Source organism: Neofelis nebulosa, chromosome 5, assembly GCF_028018385.1.
Source record: "Neofelis nebulosa isolate mNeoNeb1 chromosome 5, mNeoNeb1.pri, whole genome shotgun sequence".
Taxonomy (NCBI): Eukaryota; Metazoa; Chordata; class Mammalia; order Carnivora; family Felidae; genus Neofelis; species Neofelis nebulosa.
Window position 1 is genome coordinate 136,278,581 of NC_080786.1, and position 21,103 is coordinate 136,299,683.

Genomic DNA, 21,103 nt, shown 5'->3' on the forward strand with positions numbered 1-21,103 from the left:
CCATGTCCTCTGCAGGGCACCACTCTCTGGAAAGTTCCATATGTTCATCATCCTGGAACCTCTCTGAACCTTGTCCTCTTGGGTTTTTATGGCGGCTTCATTTCATTGGTACAGTTGATGAAATCATTACCCACTGGTTATTGATTCAAATTCCAAGTCTTCTCTCCTCCCAAGATTTGGGGATTGGGGATGGAACTAAAAGTTCCAGCCCTCCCTCTGGCAACCAGCCCCCATTTTAGGCAGATTCTAAAAGCCCCTAATTAACATAACCAGAGACACCTTGGTCAGTCTCAACACTTAGGAAAGTCCAAGGGTTTGGGGAACTCTGTGCCACAAACATAACAAGGCCAAAGACCAAATATGTATTTCTTTTTAAAACATTTTAAAATTTATTTGTTTGAGAGGGAAAGTACAATTGTACACACGCACACATGCAAGTGAGGGAGGGGCAGAGGGAGGGAGAGAGAGAATCTCAAGCAAGTTCCACACTGTCAGCTCTGATGTGGGGCTCCAACTCACGAACCCTGAGATCCTGACCTGAGCCAAAATCAAGAATCTTCTGGAAGCATACCTGGCTGAGCCACCCAGGCACCCCTATATATTTCTTATTACCTATAATAATATCACTGATAATCATGCATGTAATGCTATTTCAAAAGTAAATAATTACAATTGGGTAAAATATGCAGGAAACAAAATATAATTTTCTAAATGTAAATATAGTTCTAGAATTAAATATAGGAATCAGGCCATCATTAGCTTACAAAATAATTCAGATCCAAAGTAGAAAGTTAATGGAAGATAAAAATTAAAACACACACACACACACACACACACACACACACACACACAAGCACATACAGGAAAATAATGATTGAATAATGACCGTCAAGAATTTAGGTAAGCTGTGCCTTGGTATTGCTGCCTTGGCTTCCATTTTATGTGACCAAGAAGCTTCCCGGGGCCCTAAACTGGGGTTAGTCCCCTCAGACAGCATGTGCTCTAGATAGCAGCCTGCAGTCACAAGGAAGTGTAATTTCCTGATGTGACTCCCCAGCAGCCCTTTGATCAACAGTCTCCCTTCCCCTGCCTCCCAGTGACTTCCCCTTAGGTGGCCCTTAGACAAGCCTTCTGTGTAACTTACCAACACTCTGATTTTGTGGTGTGAATTGACCAATCTGGCTTTAGCCTGAGAACTCCAGAGCACTCCATCCAGGGACCTTAATGAAGGCATGTGCTCCATATATATTTGTAAGTACATGCCTTCTACTAGTATTTCATACTTACATCTCAGATTGCTGGACAACTTAACTTGATTGCCATGTTAAATATGTAGAAAGTTTTCCCCAAGGAAGGGTGAAACATATGCAAAAATTGTTTCATATAACAGAAATAATCCACAAGTCCTCCAACCAAGCTTAGGAAAAGTTCAAAATTAAAAAACAAACAAACAAACAAACAAACAAACAAACAAACAAAAAACAACAACAGAAAAGCCCAGGATCTGTGCTTCTATCAATCTTTGTCAAATACATCTAGCCAGGTGAGAAATCTAAAGCTCCTTTATAAAAAAAAATGACATTTTTATAGTTTATTGCTGCCTTTAAGAAACCCTGAGGGAGGAAGGGGACAAGAGAAATGTCCTTTCTTTCTTTGAGAATCTAGTGTATTACCTATGAAAAAAATGTAGGTTTTCCTCCATAAGATGTGTTTGCTTCTTAGGGCAACTAGTGAGAAAATCATCTCCAGCTCTCTCCGGTGGGAAGAATGGAGTTGAGTGTTTGCTTTGGTCCTGCCTTTTCCCATGGCCCCAGTCATCACCTCTCAAGGACAGCAGCATGTATGAACAAAGAGGAACTTTTTTTAGCATCATGTGGAAATTTGAGGTGCTCGCATTGACAGATCATGGTGAGAGATGGAAAAGAAGAGCTTTGGAAAGAGGGAGAGTCTAGCTGATGATGAATCTGTTTAAAAGCCTGGCTCTAAAAGCTTTATCCTTTTATGGTAAAAGGAACTACTCTGTTAGAAGGAGCTGCAAACTCTAGTCTCTAATTTCCACACTTTCTTTTGCTCATTTGCAACCCACCTGGCACGCAGTAAATAACTTTGTGTACCTGGACTCACTTTTTGCATGTTTTTAAACTAGAGAATTTGTATAGGGCATTAGGTTCTCAGGGAAGGAACGGAGAAGAAAGGTAACTTATTCACCTTTCATGGACCACAGAGAAGATAAAATCTGCTTTCACCCTAGGTTACCTTGCAGAATCACCAGAGGCCATAACAGAAAAAGGAAGGACAAAAGGAGAGGATATCACCCTAATAAACACAGGCATGCAAATGCAGAAATAGGCTTCCCTGACAGTTAGCAAGAAACCACCATTTGGGCAGAAAGCTAAGAGCCAGATCATGCTCCATCTAGATGTTGAAATAAATTGGCAGTTACTTTTCACTTCTCTGAAAAAAAACATAAATTATGAATTTAAAATTCACTATATTTAGTTGTATTATTTTTGGTAGTTTTGTCATTATAACATTGCCTTGAATTTCTAGTTTAAAATTTTGCATTTTGTAATTCTGTGTAGCCAAAGCAACTGCTTTTTATCAGACATAAACACATTTCAAGGTAGAAGTAAGAATTTTCATATCAACTCTGTCATGGTGTTTTCTGTAAGTTCAAGAAAAGAAAAAGTGAAAAAGAAAGTAAAATAATGTGCGTTAAAGTTCAACAAATCTTCAGGTATTGATCAAGTCCGTTTAAAGGAGGATATGTATAACTTTCACATGTGGATTTAGGAGGGGCAAAAATATTGCCATCACTATTCTAATTATTTTTATTTTAAAAGGGCATGAGAAAAGGGGCAGCAAGTTGTATAAGGCAAATGAATGGTGAATCAGAATACATTTGTATTTCTTTTTTTTTTTAATTTTTTTAATGTTTATTTATTTTTGACAGAGAGAGAGAGAGAGAGAGAGAGAGAGAGAGAGAGACAGAGCATGAGCGGGGGAGGGGCAGAGAGGGAGACATAGAATCCAAGGCCGGCTCCAGGCTCTGAGCTGTCAGCACAGAGCCTGATGCAGGGCTCGAACCCATGAACCGTGAGATCAGGACCTGAGCTGAAGTCGGAAGCTTAACCGACTGAGCCACCCAGGCGCCCCTACATTTGTATTTCTAAGTAGATAACGCATATTCTCGAAGCAATTCCAAAAAGTCATAGTTATGTATGATCGCAAACTATAAAATCACATTCAATTGTTTGTTCCAAAGTGTTACCTATAATTCAGCAATCAGCCAGGTTGTAGAGGACTTTTATCACACATAGCAAACAACACACAGCGAATAGCTTCCAGTGTGTATGATTACCAAGATTTTTAAACAATATTACTTCATTTGTATCATAGTTTTGTTGAAAGAAAAAAGGACCCAGTGGCTATGGCAATATTGGATAGATCAAAGTACTCTGCCCTGAATCCATTACCCAAAGATAGAAGTGTTGAAATGCGATTGTTAATGTACCCACTGCTACTATCATTGTGATATATATCAGAGTAGTGGGTCTGGACAACCAAACCAATTATGAGCCTTGGATGGGCAATCAAAACCCAACAGGGAATAATGCAGGATGGAAATCGCTTCAAATAAGTGTTCAAAATAGCAGAGGAGAAAAGACAGGTACACGGAAGTCACAACAAAATACCAGATTTTCTGACAAATACTTGAATGGTATCTACTGATCAATAATACATTACATTACTTTGCACACTTAACAGTGTTGTAGCAATATTTGTTTGACTTATTTTTCCAACTAAATATAAATATGGACAGAGATAAAGTTTATTTTCATTTTTTAAATGTTAACTTATTTTTTAGAGAGAGAGACACACACAGAGTGAGAGTGGGGGAGGGTCAGAGAGAGAGGGAGACACAGAATCTGAAGCAGGCTCCAGGCTCCAAGATGTCAGCACAGAGCCCCATGCAGGACTCGAACCCACCAACTGTGAGATCAGACCTGAGCCAAAGTTGCATGCTTAACTGACTGAGCCACCCAGACGCCCCAATAAAGTGTGTTTTTAAGAGAAATATATAAAATATAATTTTAGGCACAGAGTTTTCTGTTTATGCCTGTGATGGGACTATATGTTTATTATTTTTGGTTTAGAAGAGAGGGTAGCATTGTGAAAAAGTTACCACCAAATGTATGCACGACTCTGACCATATGACGTCTCAGCTCTAGTCTTCAGTTTCAAGCTTAAGGGCTTGGATGAGTTCTGCTGAAAGGTAGTGGCTATGGAATCCTATAATCCTAGGGCATGCTCTTTAGGAACTCTCAGTGGCCACATGGTTTAAGAGGAGAGCACAGGGCATATGAATTGCCTAGAGCTGCATCTGCTTTGCGAGTACCCATGCCAGCCTTTTTGGAGAACACACCAGAAGAATATGGCATGTCGAGCGTGCTCTTTCCCTCCCCCATTCGCACTTCATTCATTTTAGAGTTCACTGCTTTGTTCTTGTCTGTTACAGACAGAAAGTACACTCAGGAGACACATGGCATTTTCCGGTAGGACAGAATGACCCCAAGTCTAGCACATTCTTTGCTATGCCTGAACTTTTCCCAATGATTCTTAGACACAAAAAAAGAATTTCCCTGCATAAAGGCCTATTTTGCTACTAGTAAACTGATTTCTGTAGATTATTATTCAACACTTCGTGGAGATCCAACTGTGTGCCAGGTGGTGTCGGAACACAAAGTTAGTCACATTCCCCACCCAGTGGGCATAATTACAGTCCAAATTAGACAGGTAAATCAAACCAACCCAAACAGTGACAGCTGTCCCCAACACACTGGTCATTTCTTGAGAGTGAAGGAAGCCTTCAGGTGAAGGTCTGAAGGACCACAGCTTCTGGCACTTTATCAGGCCAACTTTATTTTGAACGCCACTGCTTTCTTAACGATGTTAGAACTAAAACAGAACCAATAACAGATCTGCGGCCAATCTTCATGATATTTTTACCAAGTGAAAAAAAGAGAGTGATATAGTTAGTGGTACACTATAGCATAATTTACGTTAGTGCCTCTTTAATTGTGTTTGCAGTATTCCTAAGGAAGCATTCTGTTGGATAATTACTCATCTTCACGAACATGGGTAATTTGGTTCATGATCACTTCAGAAAATTACTCAAAATGTTGCGAGGAGAGAATTTCCTACAAACACTCAGACCTACAAAGTATAAATAAGTGCCCCTTTCATCCTCTCTCCACCAGAATATTTTAAGAAATTTCTTCTAAGTGTTTTTGTACTTTTAAGTTGTTCATGAGACTGTCTTATTTGGCAAAGAGAGAGCAGGCTTATTTTCCTTTTTTTATGTGTACAATTTATTATGCCAAAAAATGATATGTTAAATGTATTTATGATTTTTATGCTAAAAATTATAAATGTTATGACTTAGGGGAAATTAAATATATGCTAAAGACACTTACAGGTGATAAATATATTTGAAATGCAAAATAAATAAAATTACTAAATGTCATATCTCTACATATAAAATGATGGGTAGTCATTAATACTTATTTAACAGAACATTGGGTATTATTTATTTGTAAGTGGTTTCATTCTGCCTAATTGTTGACAACCAATAAAAATAGTTTTTAAAATTGTGAATTTTACATAATTTTGTGTAAATATGTGTATAAATCTCTTTGTATATGCCATGTTTCAAGATTTGTTCATTGCTATTAGAAATCAACAGGCTAATATTGTCAACCTTTTCAATGTTAACTTATCCATCTAGAATTTATGTTAATTTAATTAGATCATTTCCTCACTTGCTTAGGTCATCCAAGTAATCAAAATTGTACTGTGAGTGAAGAATTTTGAAAGTTTTCCACTTTTCCCTTTTAAAACATCTTTGCTTTTCTAAGAGCCTTTAGTAAATGGCTTATGAGTGCATTATATTTAAAAGAAAGGTGTTTTTTTAATGTTTATTTATTTATTTTGAGAGAGAGAGAGAGAGAGAGAGAGAGAGCAAGCAGGGAAGGGGCAGAGGGAGAAGGAGAGAGAAAGAATCCCAAGCAGACTCCGCTCTGCCAGTACGCAGTCCGACGCAGGGCTCAAAGCACGAATCATGAGATCATGACCTGAATCCTGAGACCATGACCTGAGCTGAAAGCAAGAGTCTGATGCTTAACTGAGCCACCCAGGCGCCCCTAAAGGAGAGGTTTTGACGGACGGAAATGCAGACCTTTGCAGATAGGTATGGCTGCGTCCAAACCATAGCTCTGATACTTCATAACTCTGATCTTATCCAGATGCTAGAGCTTTCTGTCCTCCAGTCTCTCTCATATATAAAATGGGAATAATAATGTGTGATAAAGTTTCTGTGAGAAATAAATTATATGGTTTTTACAAAGGTCTTAACAAATACATAGCACGTACTAGCTATTCGAAGTTTACCAAATTGCTAATGGATGCTGTCGGAGGAGTTCACGGGGAGGACATGACCTCTGGTTGACACTGGAGCTGGACTGGGCAGTCTGAGGCTCCTCGCCCCTTCCCCTGTCCATGGAATGTATATTCTACGCCTCATTACTACAGTGGGAGCCACTTTCAAGGATGCAGCCTTGAGAGAGCAATGTGTTGTTGAGGCTATCTGGACGATATACATGATGGAACTATGTTAAAGCCATTATCTAAACTTTTAAGATTCTGGTGGTGTGGGTGCAGAGATCTGCTCATCTTGTAATCACCCAAGACAAGCCTCATATGTAAATTCCCTTGTTCATTAAACCTTCCCCTTATGAATCTGGAGCGGCCTCCCTCTTTCTTTGGTTTCTACCTGCATGTGGGGTGCTGGTTTCAGACTTCTCTTGGGAAGCTTCCAAGGTCACAAACCAAAACATGTAAATATCAGCATATACTCTAGCTGTAGATAAAACATATACTTTATATTAAAAACATATTTAATAGACATTTCCTTCTATAATTACCTCTACCCTATGCCATTTTTTCTCATTATATTATAGCCATCATGCTAAGAGTTTAGTCATTTAAATTATATGCAAATTAAATTTAAATTTTCTTTTCCATAGACATCTAGTAAGCACCTACAGTCAAAAAAGCAATTCTGTATGCTACAAAGGGCATAGAAAAAGGGATCTACTATTGAGAACTGATAGGCAATGCTTTCTGAACTACCTAAGTGCCTTAAAAAAACCCTATTTTAACTTGTGTTTTCTCTCTTTGCATTATGCTTAAAGAGTTGATCACAGCCAATTACCTATTATTTATTGAGCATCGATTTTGTTGATCAAACACATTTAGAAAAAAATATATAAACTAGTTATTTGGGAATTTTAGCCAATAAATTGTCAGCCTGTGATAATTTGGCTCAGTTTTGCACTTTTAAATCAGTTTTTGGCATTGGTAGCTATAGTCACTTTGGTAATTAGAGATGAAAGCCAAATTAAGAAGAAGGAATCTATTAATATATAATAATGGCATCAGAGTCACCAATAAATAAAACTGCTCCTCTGAAATCATTAGAGTAGAATATAACTTTTAAAAAATATCTTAACAGGCAATACTCTCAGATTTCATTTAGGAAATAAATTATAGAATTATATTATGTAGTGATTAGGAAATTGATCTTGCATTTTTCCATTTTTAAGCATTCTGTAGCAGAAAAATTATTACTCTGGATTCAAGTTAGAGTTTTGCTCTAGAAGCTCAATGAAATTGGGCAGGTCATTTAATCTTTCTTAGTGTCATTTTTTTTCATTTGTAAATTTAGAGAGCCAGACTCATATGTTATATATAAGTTTTCTCCTTTCTTTGACTGACTATGGAATACAAATGATGATGGTATATAGAATAAGATTTTTAGTTTATGACTATATATTTGTCTGTAGGTAGAAGGAAATCCAAGCATAATAGAGGCACATGGGTGACTCAGTTGGTTAAGCGTCTGACCCTTGATTTCTGCTCAGGTCATGATCTCACAGTTGTGAGATCCAGCTTTGAATCGGGTTCTGTGCTAGGCATGGAGCCTGATCGGGATTCTCTCTCTACCTCTCTCTCTGATCTTCCCCCACTCATGTATGCATGCTCTCTCTCTCTTAAAAAAAATAAAAAAAGAGGCTTAGGAACAATTACTATTATGACTTCTGATTTCAAAGAAGAAATATGTCTTGTAAATCTACCAAATAATATATTCAAGTAAATGGAGTTAAGACAGGAACATTGAATTAAAGAACACTTTGGCCTTTCTAATATTGAATGAACCTGAAATTACTATACTATACTTAGGTGTTACTGTGATACTTTCTTGAGACACCACCTGTAATTTGAAGAAAATCTACTTAAAGGTCAGATTTTCTGAACATTGATTTTCTTTCTTGTATGAACAATGAATTTTGAAGTTACATTTTATGACCACTCTTTAATATTGCCATTTGCTAATTTCAAGGTGCATTAGGTATAATTATTTTTTTAATAAGGGCAGCAGTAAAAAGTGTATTCAAGTATCAGGCTTCATGGAAGTTACCATATTCCTGCTTCCTCCCTACAGCATTTTCTGTCTCCATTCTGCAACCCTTATTAGCACCAGTTTCTCAATATCACAAGATTCTTAAATACTACTGCTCTATTTCAGGGGTGAGTTAAAGAACAGATTCTTAAGTGTTCTAAGACGCTGTTGCTTTAACTCTGATGAATTTAATAATTCTACAATTTATTTTAGAATGACCCTGGATCTTCAGTACAAGTGCTGTAGTTTAAGTAGGAACGCTGCTATATTCACCTTTCTGGGAGGTGGTCTTGACAGCTATTTATTAGCGTTATTACGGAAACAGTTATGAGAGCAGAGAGGTACTATAGCCTTAATTGGTGGGTGAATCCAGGCAAGAAACAGTTTCCATGGTAGGATGTATGAGATCATTGTGAAATATCCAAAGACCTGATCTGAAGTGGTAAGGAAGGGATGGAGTCAGTATCAAACCCGAGAAAGGCGGTATAAAACTGGCCTGCAAAGCTGACATGCTCAAAGGATATGGGTAACCATACGCCAGAGCAGAGAAACTAAGAAAGACACCGCTGTTTTATGTGAGTCTGTAGCAAGTCTGTAGATACATTGGAAGCCTATGGGCACACCCCCATTCTGGTTTACTTGGGCACATTTTTAATAACGAAAAGGCACCTACGTCACTGATGTCACTTGAGTGGCTGCAAGCCAGTATGAATGACGTTATTCTCAGTTTCATTTAGTATACGGCAGAGTATTAGGTATGTTTAAACAGGGCTCATGTCATTTAATGGTAAAATACTATTTAAATAACAACTGTTTGGGGTACCTGGATGGCTGAGTTAAGCCTCAGACTTTTGATCTCGGCTCTGGTTATGATCTCCCAGTTCATGATTTCAAACCCCACATTGGACTCTGCACTGACAGTGAGGAGTCTCCTTGGGTGTCTCTATCTCCCTCTCTCTCTGTCCCTGTCCTACTCTCTTCTCTCTCTCACTCTCTCAAAAAATAAAAATATAAATAAACTTTAAAAAAACTTAAAAAAATAACAACTCTTTGTAGAAAAATAAAGTTTCTCCAAAAGTTGATTAAAGAACTTTTAATTCTGCTTTGATCTTGAATGGGGGTTTTAGTCAAAAGGCAATTAATATATAAGCCATACTTTTCTTCACTATGCTTCCTTCTAGTTATCAGCCCTCCTCCATTGTTTTACTTGCGCACATTCATTCAACATACTGATACAATTATTTTAGGACTCTGGACACATAACAGTTTGTTAAATGGGGTCCAGATCATAATGTTTTGTAAATAGCCATGTCAGCTGTTAGCAATTTCTGCATTTTTGAGCATGGGTCAGACATGTATTCATTCTCGGAGGGATTCTATTGATGAGTCCATTTCAATACAGATATAGAAGGTATATATACATCTGTTTTTCTGGGATAGCTCTGACTTAATGAAGTCATCTAAGTGTGGCTGTTTCCACCTTAAATGTCGAAGATATTTTAAAACACATGTTGAGTGAATGAGTTGGACACTAGATGTTTCCAGAAATATAACGTTTGTCTTTTTGCTTTAATAAATATGGACTGTGATGGATTTAAAGCAATAGTTGGCCTTTAAGATTTGCTTTTCCTATCTCTGTCTCCAAATCACGCCATTATCAAACATTAGTTTATAAGGACATTGAGAGACAATGTGTCAAGTCAGTGGCACTGGTCAGACTGGGCTTCTTATAGGCTGCTCTGCTCATAGATTTATACTTGAATGAAGGCATTTCATGTAAAGAATATGGAGCCCCCTTGGCGTTGCCCTATTGCATTAATTTTTCCCTTTGGGGTCCAGCTCATGATATCATTTAAATTGAGGGAAAAAAACTTTTGGAAATTAATTTTTCATTATAATTATTGCTTTCTTTGGACCACAAAAGGTCACACTATATCTAGGGTCAAATTTTGTTCTGGAAGATGAGAAGTGCACCATTAAAAATACTTCTGAGAGGGGCGCCTGGGTGGCGCAGTCGGTTAAGCGTCCGACTTCAGCCAGGTCACGATCTCGCGGTCTGTGAGTTCGAGCCCCGCGTCAGGCTCTGGGCTGATGGCTCGGAGCCTGGAGCCTGTTTCCGATTCTGTGTCTCCCTCTCTCTCTGCCCCTCCCCCGTTCATGCTCTGTCTCTCTCTGTCCCAAAAATAAAAAAAATAAAAAAGCGTTGAAAAAAAAAATACTTCTGAGAAGAGAATGGGACAGGCACTGACTATAAAGGAGCAGACAAACTGCTCTTTTTTCTGGGGACCTGGGGCAGTTGTTCCTAAGCTCAACTTGAGCAAGACAGTTTAGAACAGGGTTTTTACCCTGACATTGGATAATTATTCGTTGTGGAAGGCAGTTCCGTGCATTGTAAGATGTTCCTAAGGATGCTGCTGGGTACCAGTATTACCACATCCTCCCAGTCATGATAATCGAAAGGGCTCCAGACATTGTCAAATGTTTCCTGGAGAACTAAATAGTCCTCAGCTGTGAAGGACTGGATTGGAGAAATTCTTGGGAAGCTGATTGGTGCCTAAAAAATTCACGTCATGAAGAAAGAGAATTCATTAGGGAGACTCTATGTGGATAGATGGAGAAGTGGCTGATAGTCTCTACAATGGGTATTTATTTTTTTAAGACTTAATATTTTTTAGAACGGTTTTAAGTTGACAACAAAATTGAGAGGGAGATAAAGTGATTTCTCGTTTACTCCCTGTCCCCATATGTGCATAGCCTCCCCTGTTATAAACATCACTCATGAGAATGGTACATTTTTTTTTTTTTTTTTTTTTTACCAAGGATGAACCTACATTGACACATCATAATCACCCAAAGTCCATAGTTTACCTGAGGGTTCCCTCTTGGTGTTGCACACTCTATGTCTTCAGACGAGTGTATAATACCATATATTCATCGTTATACTATCATACAGAGTATTTTCATTGCCTTAAAAGTCCTTTGTGCTATACCTTTCATCTCTCCCTTAACCCCTGATCTTTTTTGTCATCTCCCTAATTTTTCCTTTTCTCGAATGGCATATCATTGAAATCATACAGTCATAGCCTTCTTAGATTGGCTTCTTTCACTTAATACTATGCATTGAAAGCTCCTCCATGAGGTTTCGTGGCTTGTTAGCTCATTTCTCTTCAGTGCTGAATGATATTCCATTGTCTGGATGTACTATAATTTATTTATCCATTCACCTACTGAAGGACATCCTTCAAGGACATGCTTCTAATTTTGGCAATTATGAATAAAGCTGCTACAAACATGTGTACAGGTTTTTGTGTGAACATAAATTTTCACCTATTTTGGATAAATACCAAGGGACACAATTGCTGGATCATATGGTAAGACTATGTTTAGCAAACTGTCTTCCAAAGTGGCTGTATGGTGCTATGTATTATTCAAGGTTGGGTTTTCTTTTATGTTTTATTGTGTCTCTATTATTCTCAATCTTTCAGTATGCTTTATGCTTTATTGAACACCTCTGCTTGAGCTCTGAGCAATTAAGGTGGGTGGCTGTGTTTTAGGCTTCAGGTGAAGTGATACAGAAAGAAGGTACAGCCTTGAGTAGCCATTTATAAGATGGCAAAAGTAACTGCCAGGAGAGAGTAGTACAAGGTGGTGTTGGGATTACAAACAATCAACAGGTCTTACATGTGAAACATGCCTGCATTTCTCAGGCATCCTTTATCCCTAGTAGCAAATGCATTGGGATATTAGACTATGGTTTATTGTGTGCTTGTAGAGTGGAAATAGAAGGGAAAACTTACTGCTGGTGAACTAGAGAAATTAAAACTATTTGGTTACTAACGATTACAGAGTTTCTCAACATCTTTTTCTTTTCTTTTCTTTTTTCTTTTCTTTTCTTTTTTTCTTTTCTTTTCCTTTCCTTTCCTTTTCTTTTTTTAAGTAGGTTTTTGCCCAGCATGGAGCCCAACACTAGGCTTCAACTCATTACCCTGAGATCAAGACCTGAGCTGAGATCAAGAATCAGATGCTTAACTTACTGAGCTACCCAGGCGCCCCTCAACATCTTATTCTAATGAAGAAAATGAGAATCTGTGGATCCTGGAGAAGAAAAGTGGCATTGAAAGGACATAGGATATTAAGGAGAGGTCCTTCAGTTCACCTTAAATTTGACAATTTTTCTAGAGTCTGATGTTTCAGTTGAAGATAATTAAAGGAAGAAACCACAGAATAGAAATTCTCAGGAAATTCACACAAAAATATAAAATATAAATAAAATAAACAGTTATGATAATGTGAGTAAAGTGATTTTAGGTTTTCTTGATCAGAGGATGAATTATACATTTAGGAAAACAATTTAGGCAACATGAATCCAGTACCTACAAGTGGTCATATTTTTAAACTAAGTTATTCAACCTCTAATAGCCTAAGGATAAAATCTCTACCATGTCCAAAGCACTTTGGAAAAAGATTTTCACATTGAAGCGTTTTTAATAAGAATAAAAATTACAGAAAAACAGCTAATGTCTAAGTGTAACAAAACTGTTAAATGTATTAGAGTGCAGTCCATGTAATCAATGAAATTATGAAATTTATATTTGTAAAATTAGTGACAATGTAAAATACTACTTTCCAATATAAGACAAGTTGAAATGTGCCAAATAGTATTATGTCAAGCCATGTTAGGAAAAAAATAGATGTATGAAAGATTGAAGAAAATGTGCCAAAGTATTCAAAAGCAGTGTCTGTCTGACTGATAGGGTATGGATATTTCTAATTTTTAGAATCCAGGAATTTGGGAATAGTAAATATTAATATACAATAAAACATGTGCAGAAATGTTATTTCACTTTTCTATCTCATTTATATATTATCAGGTCAAGTTCATCCGTTGACTTCCTCAGTTTTAGGGAGGTTATCAAAGCAAGCAACAGGTATTAAGTACATATTTATTTAAATATGAGGACTAATGATTTAATTTGGTTGTGGGGAAAATTTATTATTACTTTGTAATGACTGAGGATCATCTCATGTAAATGTAAAATGCAAGTGTTTTTAACCTAAATAATGCACATTAAAAGAACGTGTGTATTCAAATAATGTGCACTGGTGAATTATTAGGTAGATTATTAAAGCCTTGTAGATATATAAGAGGGAATCTCATTGATACCAGTGTTTGCCTATTATTAGCAGAATTGCTTATCTAACTTGAAAATTAACAGAAACATAATTCCATTAAGGCAAGAACCAAATAATCTTATGCAATAAGAGATTTTCCAATTTCAAATTTTCAAATTCAACCTACTGTATTGTCCTGCCCAAATGCGTTAGGTTAATGTTGTATCCCCTCAGACCTATACCTATATAGGATCACTTGGCAGAAATGAAGGATTTGCTGTTATCTAGGATGTAATAACTGCCCTTCACATGATGGGATTTGTGCAGACATCACCTTGGTCAATACTCCTTATGGACAAAAATATGATTTCTGAGTGCTGTGATCAATATTTGGGCAACCAGCACTTCCCATTATGCTCCATGTCATATAAAAGAGGTTCATTGCTAGCCACTGCTTGATCCCTTTTTCCTATCTCACTTTGCCCGAATGTGTTCTTGAAATTGTGTCACTCACTGTTTTGTCAATGTGTTTTAGGTTCAATACATTATCTGCTCTGTCCATCATTATATTTGCCAGCGATGTCTCGGTGAAGAAAAATATAATACCCCTTAGAGTTAAGAAAATATTATTCTGGCAAGTGGCAAATTATAGGCAGTTATTGCATAATTTCAGAGCGAAGTGAGCAGTTATTTGCCCAGAGGGAACATGAAGTAGCCATGAAGGAAAATGACCCCATGTATCTTGAAAGGAATTAAAAAGTAAGAATATGTGACAATTAGGGTGCCTCAAGTATCATAAATCTCTCTCTTCTGTTTCTTAATTTCAAATAGAACGGCTAAGAAAGTAAAGCATTTACAAAGGAAGGTGTTAAAATCTAAATTCTACTGCTAAAGTAGCTACTGTCAGCTGCTCACAAATAGCCTGGTAAAACATCTAAAGTGCTGTTGTATCAAGAATGTTGAAATTATTTTCAAAGGCATGACCGTTAGAAAAAATGGCATTAATGGAGAAGGAAAAGCAAGAGCAAGATAATCTATTTATAGAGGTTTCAGGCTATTTGCCTATATACACAGTGATTTTTTTTTTCCTTTGTGGTAATAAAAAAAAGTCAAAACAGGCAATTTTCTAGACAAGTAAATGAATAGGCATAATGGTTTATGACATTTCAAAAATATAAATGAACGCCCAGAATGTCCCATTTCCTAATAGTATGATCTTAACACACATGCATTCTGTGAACAGAGACTAAACAAAAATAACATCAGAAATACACAAACAGAACTAATGTTTCAATCCTGCCCACAACTCACCATTCATGCCCAGGATCTATGTGTGGATTGCATACCTGCATGCCTTTTGCAAGAACAGATTGCAGATGAGAGAAGTAGACTCTCTCTGAGAAGATAATTTCCACACATAATGCACCTTATTGTTTTCTATCTCTCTGCTACTCCTTCATGTTCACTTTATTGATTCTTTTAAAACAAATTTATCTGCTTTCATTTAACCATGCATCCAGTCCTGTTGATATTTCCTACCACTCAGCTCTTCATAGCTTCCTGAGTTCTGTTCAACTTTCTCTATTTTTATAAATGAAATAACCAAAGCCCCAACTAAGCCTCTGAACTAAGCCAACTAAACTTCCCCAGGTAGATGGAGATTATGATAATTAGTCTTATATGTAATTCTGAGTCACATAAAGGAGGGAGGATGCATTTCTATACCTTTTTATCCTACCTAGTGCTCATGGCTTAGTCATGTTCAGAGATTTGGTACATTTGATAACAGTATTCAGAGTCTGCACGTTGGAAGCGTACCCTTGGAGTGGGGAGGAGGTCAGTGGGCGAAGGTGATTTTTCTACATGTTGTCTTCACTGGCAATCTGTTGCGAAGCAGAACTGACCAAGGCAAATGTCAGGCTTTATGTCATTTCATCACTGCAATGGCGAATGAATGTGTTTCTGAAGGAGCCTTGGAGAGGCACTTTAACCTCTGGGTAAGAAGCAGCTTGAGCAAGTGTGGGGAGGCCTTCTTGGACTATGTGTCACCCAGCTATCGAGACCTCACAGCAACATTAATTCAGGCTAACTATGAATAAAACCCCATAGAAGAGCCTGGGTTGATACTCTTCCCATGGGTTCACGACTCACAACTTAAGCCCCAGGGAAGGAGAGAGAGCCATTCTGGTTCTTCTTCACCATGCATGTCTGGACTTATATTCTGAGAGGTTGCAAATACTACTGAGATTTTTTATTTTTTTTAGCACAACATGGTCCTAGACCCCTTTTCCAACTCCATCCAATCCTTATACTTTACACTCTGCACTTTTTTCAAATTAGACTTCTGTTCTCCACACAAGCTGTGTGTTTTCACATCCCCAGGCTTTGCTTAAGCTCCTCTCTGTCCTGCCCATGTTGCTCCCTATCTAATTTCTACTCTTTCTTCAAAGCTTCCTGAAGCCTTTCTCAATCCTCCATTCAGAAATGATCCCCTCCTTTTATGTCACAATAGCAGTTTGTTTTCTCTTATGACATTTTTACAACTTGATTTATATGATCACAACTTGTGTTTATTCTTGATCTATTCAATAACACTATTAGCAAATTGAGGGTAGGATCGATATTTACATCACCTTTGTATATTCCTGAGTACCAATGCTTTATTTGTTCATTGTTTCCACACACACACACAGGTAGGTACACACACACACACACACACACACACACTTCCTTCCCCCCACCCTTCACAGATAGTTTGTACATGGTCTTGTGATATAAACCTCTACTCAGAAATTTCATTAATGTCTGATGGATCACTTCTACCCTCTCTCCTCCCTCCGCCATATTCTAAGAAGATTTAATAGCTAAATAACCTCAAAGGGCACCAGTCAAATTCTCCTCTGGCATAGTTCAACACTATGAGATAAAAATAATCTGACTTCCAACAATAAAGTGGGGAATCTAGGGGCACCCGGGTGGCTGTCAGGTAAGCATCCACTTCAGCCCAGGTCATGATCTCACTGCTTGTGAGTTTGAGCGCCACGTCCGGCTCCGTGCTGACAGCTCAGAGTCTGGAGCCTGCTTCGGATTCTGTGTCTCCCTCTTTCTTTTCCGCTCCCCCACTCACGCTCTGTCTCTCAAAATTGAATAAACATTTAAAAAATTAAAAAAATAAGGGAATCTAATTGTCAAGACTACCAGGAGTGTGTGTGAGTGTGTGTGTGTGTGTGTGTGTGTGTATGTTTATGTCATTGCGCACTTGACTGTCCTGATGTCACATTGAACAATTCAGGTTTTTTGGTGAAGAGGCTATTTGACACGGGTAGTATCCTTTCAAATTTCTTCTGTGACTCTGTGTGTGTGTGTGGGGGGGTGGGGGGGCGCGGTATTTCTTGATTCCCTGGAGAAATCCAGAACTGGTGAAATTAAAGGACTCATTTGCCATTCACGCCTATGAATGTGCGTTTCCACCCTTTCCTGCAAGGAGCTGACTGTGACCTTACTTAAGCACAGTTGGTGCCTCCCAGAATGAGGAAAGGGTGTGAAGCGGGAGCTCTGACAAAAGAACTTCCTAAATATATTGTCCTAAATGTACTCCTGTAAAGTCAAATAGAAGGAAGAGGTTCTCAAACTGCGAGGTGCTGAGAGCCCATTGGTTACAGCCCAGCCATGGTGTCTGTTGACAGCTGCCTTTGCCTCCACTAGTCTCAAAAACCCATCCCACATGCCAAGTACGTGAATCTTCCGTGTAAGAAGATTGTGTTCTGCCCGGGGCGGGACACAAATCGCAGACAATATCTCCCCTACCCATGTTAGCTTGTTTCTATGTCTACCCCCTCGGCCCTCCTGAAGCAAGGAAACCACCAAATCAGCACCAAATCCGGTTGGGTGTGTTTCGGGGGAAAGGGAGGGCGTGGGCTGGATTCTGAGCTCTGCAATTATTTCTATCCCCTCCGACTTGCTACTTCTGTGTCCTCACTGATAAGGAAATGACCAGTGGTCTCACTGGCTATGAGGTGAGGCCCTGGAGTACCCTAAGGAACCAGAAGGAACGTGCACATGAAAGGATCCATGGTCAATTCCAGCGGGCACTGTGACCTAGGCTGACCGACGAGGGCCCTGGGGCCAGAGAGTCTGACTCTGGCTCGCTCTTGCCGCAGGCTTGACATCACACTGACAAACCTTTCTTACCCTTCCAGGAGAGTAATGATATGCCCCAACCTTCAGCGGAGGAGAGTTAGTTCTGGGCGCCTGCCACGGCCCCATCATTCCAAATTACACGCGCGCACACGCAGGTGTGTGTATGCGTGGTGGGAGGGCTGGGGACGGATCCCCGCGCAACTCATCTTTGTACATTTCCAGGACCTCCCTCGTCGCACACCTCGCGGGGACCTGGCCGGTGCTGTGCGTTGGGGACCGAGGGCAGAGCCCGCTGAGAGTGGCTAGGGGAGACTTCGGACTTGTCCAAGGACGCGGCAGACGCTGACAGCCGAGTTTAACGCAGCCCCTCCAACATCTCAGCTCCCCACCCCGCTAAATCTCTCTCCTTTAAGTACCTGCTCTTAACGGCAGTGGGTCGACGTGGATGAGAATCACCGTTCACATCTTTCCGCCTACCCTCTAGAGCCGGAGGAGACAAGCAGTGTAGGCACTTAGAGGACACCGCTCCCCTTGTGCCGCGGCAGAGTGGAAAGCGTGGGAAGGGGGCAGCCTGCTGAAGGGTTGAGCGAGAGGGAAGGCCTGGGAGAGACAGAATCTTCCCCCTCCCACGCCCTTGGAGGAATGAGAGCAGCAGAAAATACCACCCGCCCCCAGGTCCCCCGCTCCCGCTAAGTCCGGGCGCGCTTAGAGCGCGGGGCCGGGTGGCCGCCTGCAGCCTCAGCATCAGCTCAAGCTGCCCACTTCCGCGAACCGGCCGGCGGCGGTGCAGGAACTCGAGACTGCCCTCCCTCCTCGGCCCGGGGGCGTCCGTCAACGTGCGGATCACCGCGAGGCTGAGCGTGCGGCCGCCACTCGCAGACGTGCTCGTGCCAGCCTGACCGCGGCGGCCACTCTAGCTGGAGGCACCGGGAACCGAACCCGCGCCTCCGAGCTCGACTGCGGACGAATCCTGGGGCCGCGCGTCTCGGGAGAAGCGGCCGCCGTGCGACGCGGAGGGATACACCTCGGCCGCGCCTCCCCTCCCCGCGCCCCCGCCCCCGCCTCCCTCCCCGCCCGGCTCTGCTGCCGCCGCGGCGGCCGCTGCTGCTGCTGCTACTGCTGCTGCCGCCGCTGCTGCCGCCGCCGCCGCCGCCGCCGCCGCCGCTGCTGCCTGGATATAGTGCGGCAAGGAGCGGAGCTTGCAGTCACTTTGCGAGGAGGAGCGCGCGGGCTGCGGGCGGCTGGGGCACCCCGGGAGCGGCGGCGGCTCTAGCTGAGGCGGCCGTGGCAGCGGAAGGTTCTCTCTCCAGGGCTGGACTTAATAACTTTGGAACTGTCCTCCAGTGTCACGTCCTGAACATGAGCCTCCTCCTCTCCTTCTACCTGCTCGGGTTGCTTGTCAGTAGCGGGCAAGGTAGGAGTGTGGTGCTTTATTGCATTTACTTTCCCTCCCCCTTCCGCCCAACCAAGAGAGGCAGGGGGAGGCACAAGAAGAATTAAATGAAAGAACTAAAGTTATAGTTATTGTTGTTGTTGTTGTTATTGTTTTCACTGTTTATTTTAGCTGCCGGTGAAAATTAGGTCTGTTCTGTGGAGACCCGTAAATAAGAGAAAATACAGAATTGGAGATTGGCATCGGTGAGCAGGAGAGCGAGGCAAACTGCTTCTTTTTCCGGGTTCTTGGCTTTCTCCGATTTTCATTATCAAAAATTGGACGAGTATGTTGGTGTGTATTAACAGTTAAATATCTGAGGTTGCGGAAGGAAAGGGAACGATGATGTTTTACAGAAGCAGCAGAAACTATCAGCATTAAACTCGTTTTTGAATTATCTCTCGTGTGCAAGAAATTCAATTCTTAGACACTCTTTCTTCCCCCCCCCCTTTCCCAAGACCCCAATTCCTGACTATGAAGTGAACGGTGATGGTTTATTTCTGTTGAAACTAAGAGAGGGGCCATGGATGTTGTGTGTAAGAAGGCAAATGGATAAAACTAGGCATGTGTTGCAGTCATTCATTCTCAGCTCCCCCCACCCTTGTTAATACATCAAGGTTGAAAATTTTTATAGCGTCAGATTGTAATTACACCTGTAAGGGATGTTTTAGCTTGTGGAGAACTGGTGAGATTTTTATCTCTTGAGGAAAAAAAAAAAAGAATAGCTTACTAGAATAACCTGAGAGAATTTGTGAAAGCTGTCTCTGTTTATCTGTAGAGAGCTAGATCTGAATTTATCTTGCTTCGTTTGGATAGTTCACTTTCACATAAAATATATTTATAATAAATGGAAGCATTTTCAACTGTCCAGACAAGTTTGGACATTTAATTGAGAACACAAAATACTAAAACATGCATTGGTGGAAATCTTTAAAGAAAAAGAAAATAGATGTAATTTTGTGATGTGTAATATTTGCATAGAATGTTATATCATTAGTGTGGCATGAAAATTGTTTTTTGAGAAAACATAAATTACAAGACAAGTTAAAATATCTCCACTGTATTCAATTCTAAGCATTTTTTTTAGCCTCCTCTGTGTTGCTCATTTGGTCCAGCAGGGGGTGGTAGAACTCCATTTTAAACCCAGAAATGGTTGTTTTCTGTTCTTCCACACTCCCTGGGTCTTTCTATCATTCTTCAGCAGGGCTTGACATTTTGGATATGAAGCCCTCCTTTCTCTGCCCTCACCTCCCTAAAGCTATATAGTGTTAGTGGCTGATGAAACAGGACTGGATGCAGATTTTAGGTTCAGAAATCAGAATTCAAACACTGAATATTGCTATAGTTTATTATAGAGTGTCTTGGTAAGATGCAGCTCATTTTCCCTTAATAACAGAGAGTATGCAAAATTTCAGTCATAGCAAAATTGCAGATATGTCCATCTGAAGCTAACACCAGGCCAGTCAGTTAATTTAATCACTATGGTAACAAAGATCAACATATACTTTATGCCCTGCAGATAATGCTGCTTAAATTTTTGTAGAGCTGCTGGTTATGTTTAACTGTTCATTTATAATACAAACAGGTATTAGTGAATCCTCAGAAGCTGTCCCTGAAAATTGCTTAAAATACCACTGCAATTAACCGAGTGTAGCTAGTGTGGAGTAAGATGGGGGCATAATAGAAAGCAAGTTTATGCAGACTTATGATTACGTTGTGACTGGTTTGGAGGAGAAATATGTCTCAGTTGTGGAGTCTGAATTTACATTTATAGACACTAAGTGTGTTGGGATTTGGGGGACAAAAAGGAAATCTAGGAATGTTTAAGTATTACACACAGACACATTTAATTTGGGTCTAGGTTGCACCCTCTGAAATTGTGATTCTCCTAGCTTATA

At 40.1% G+C, this 21,103-nt stretch overlaps 1 protein-coding gene across 3 annotated transcripts in view; it reads left to right on the forward strand.

Annotated features, from left to right (window-relative positions):
* The first annotated feature begins 19,012 nt into the window (after positions 1-19,012).
* The window catches only part of NCAM2 (neural cell adhesion molecule 2), a 529,034-nt gene continuing 526,943 nt past the window's right edge, over positions 19,013-21,103 (forward strand). For all 3 annotated transcript variants that reach the window (XM_058731784.1, XM_058731785.1, XM_058731786.1), the window contains exon 1: positions 19,013-19,187. In XM_058731784.1, the coding sequence (XP_058587767.1) occupies positions 19,133-19,187 (55 nt within the window). In that variant the 5' untranslated portion in view covers positions 19,013-19,132. The remainder of the gene's footprint in view (positions 19,188-21,103) is intronic.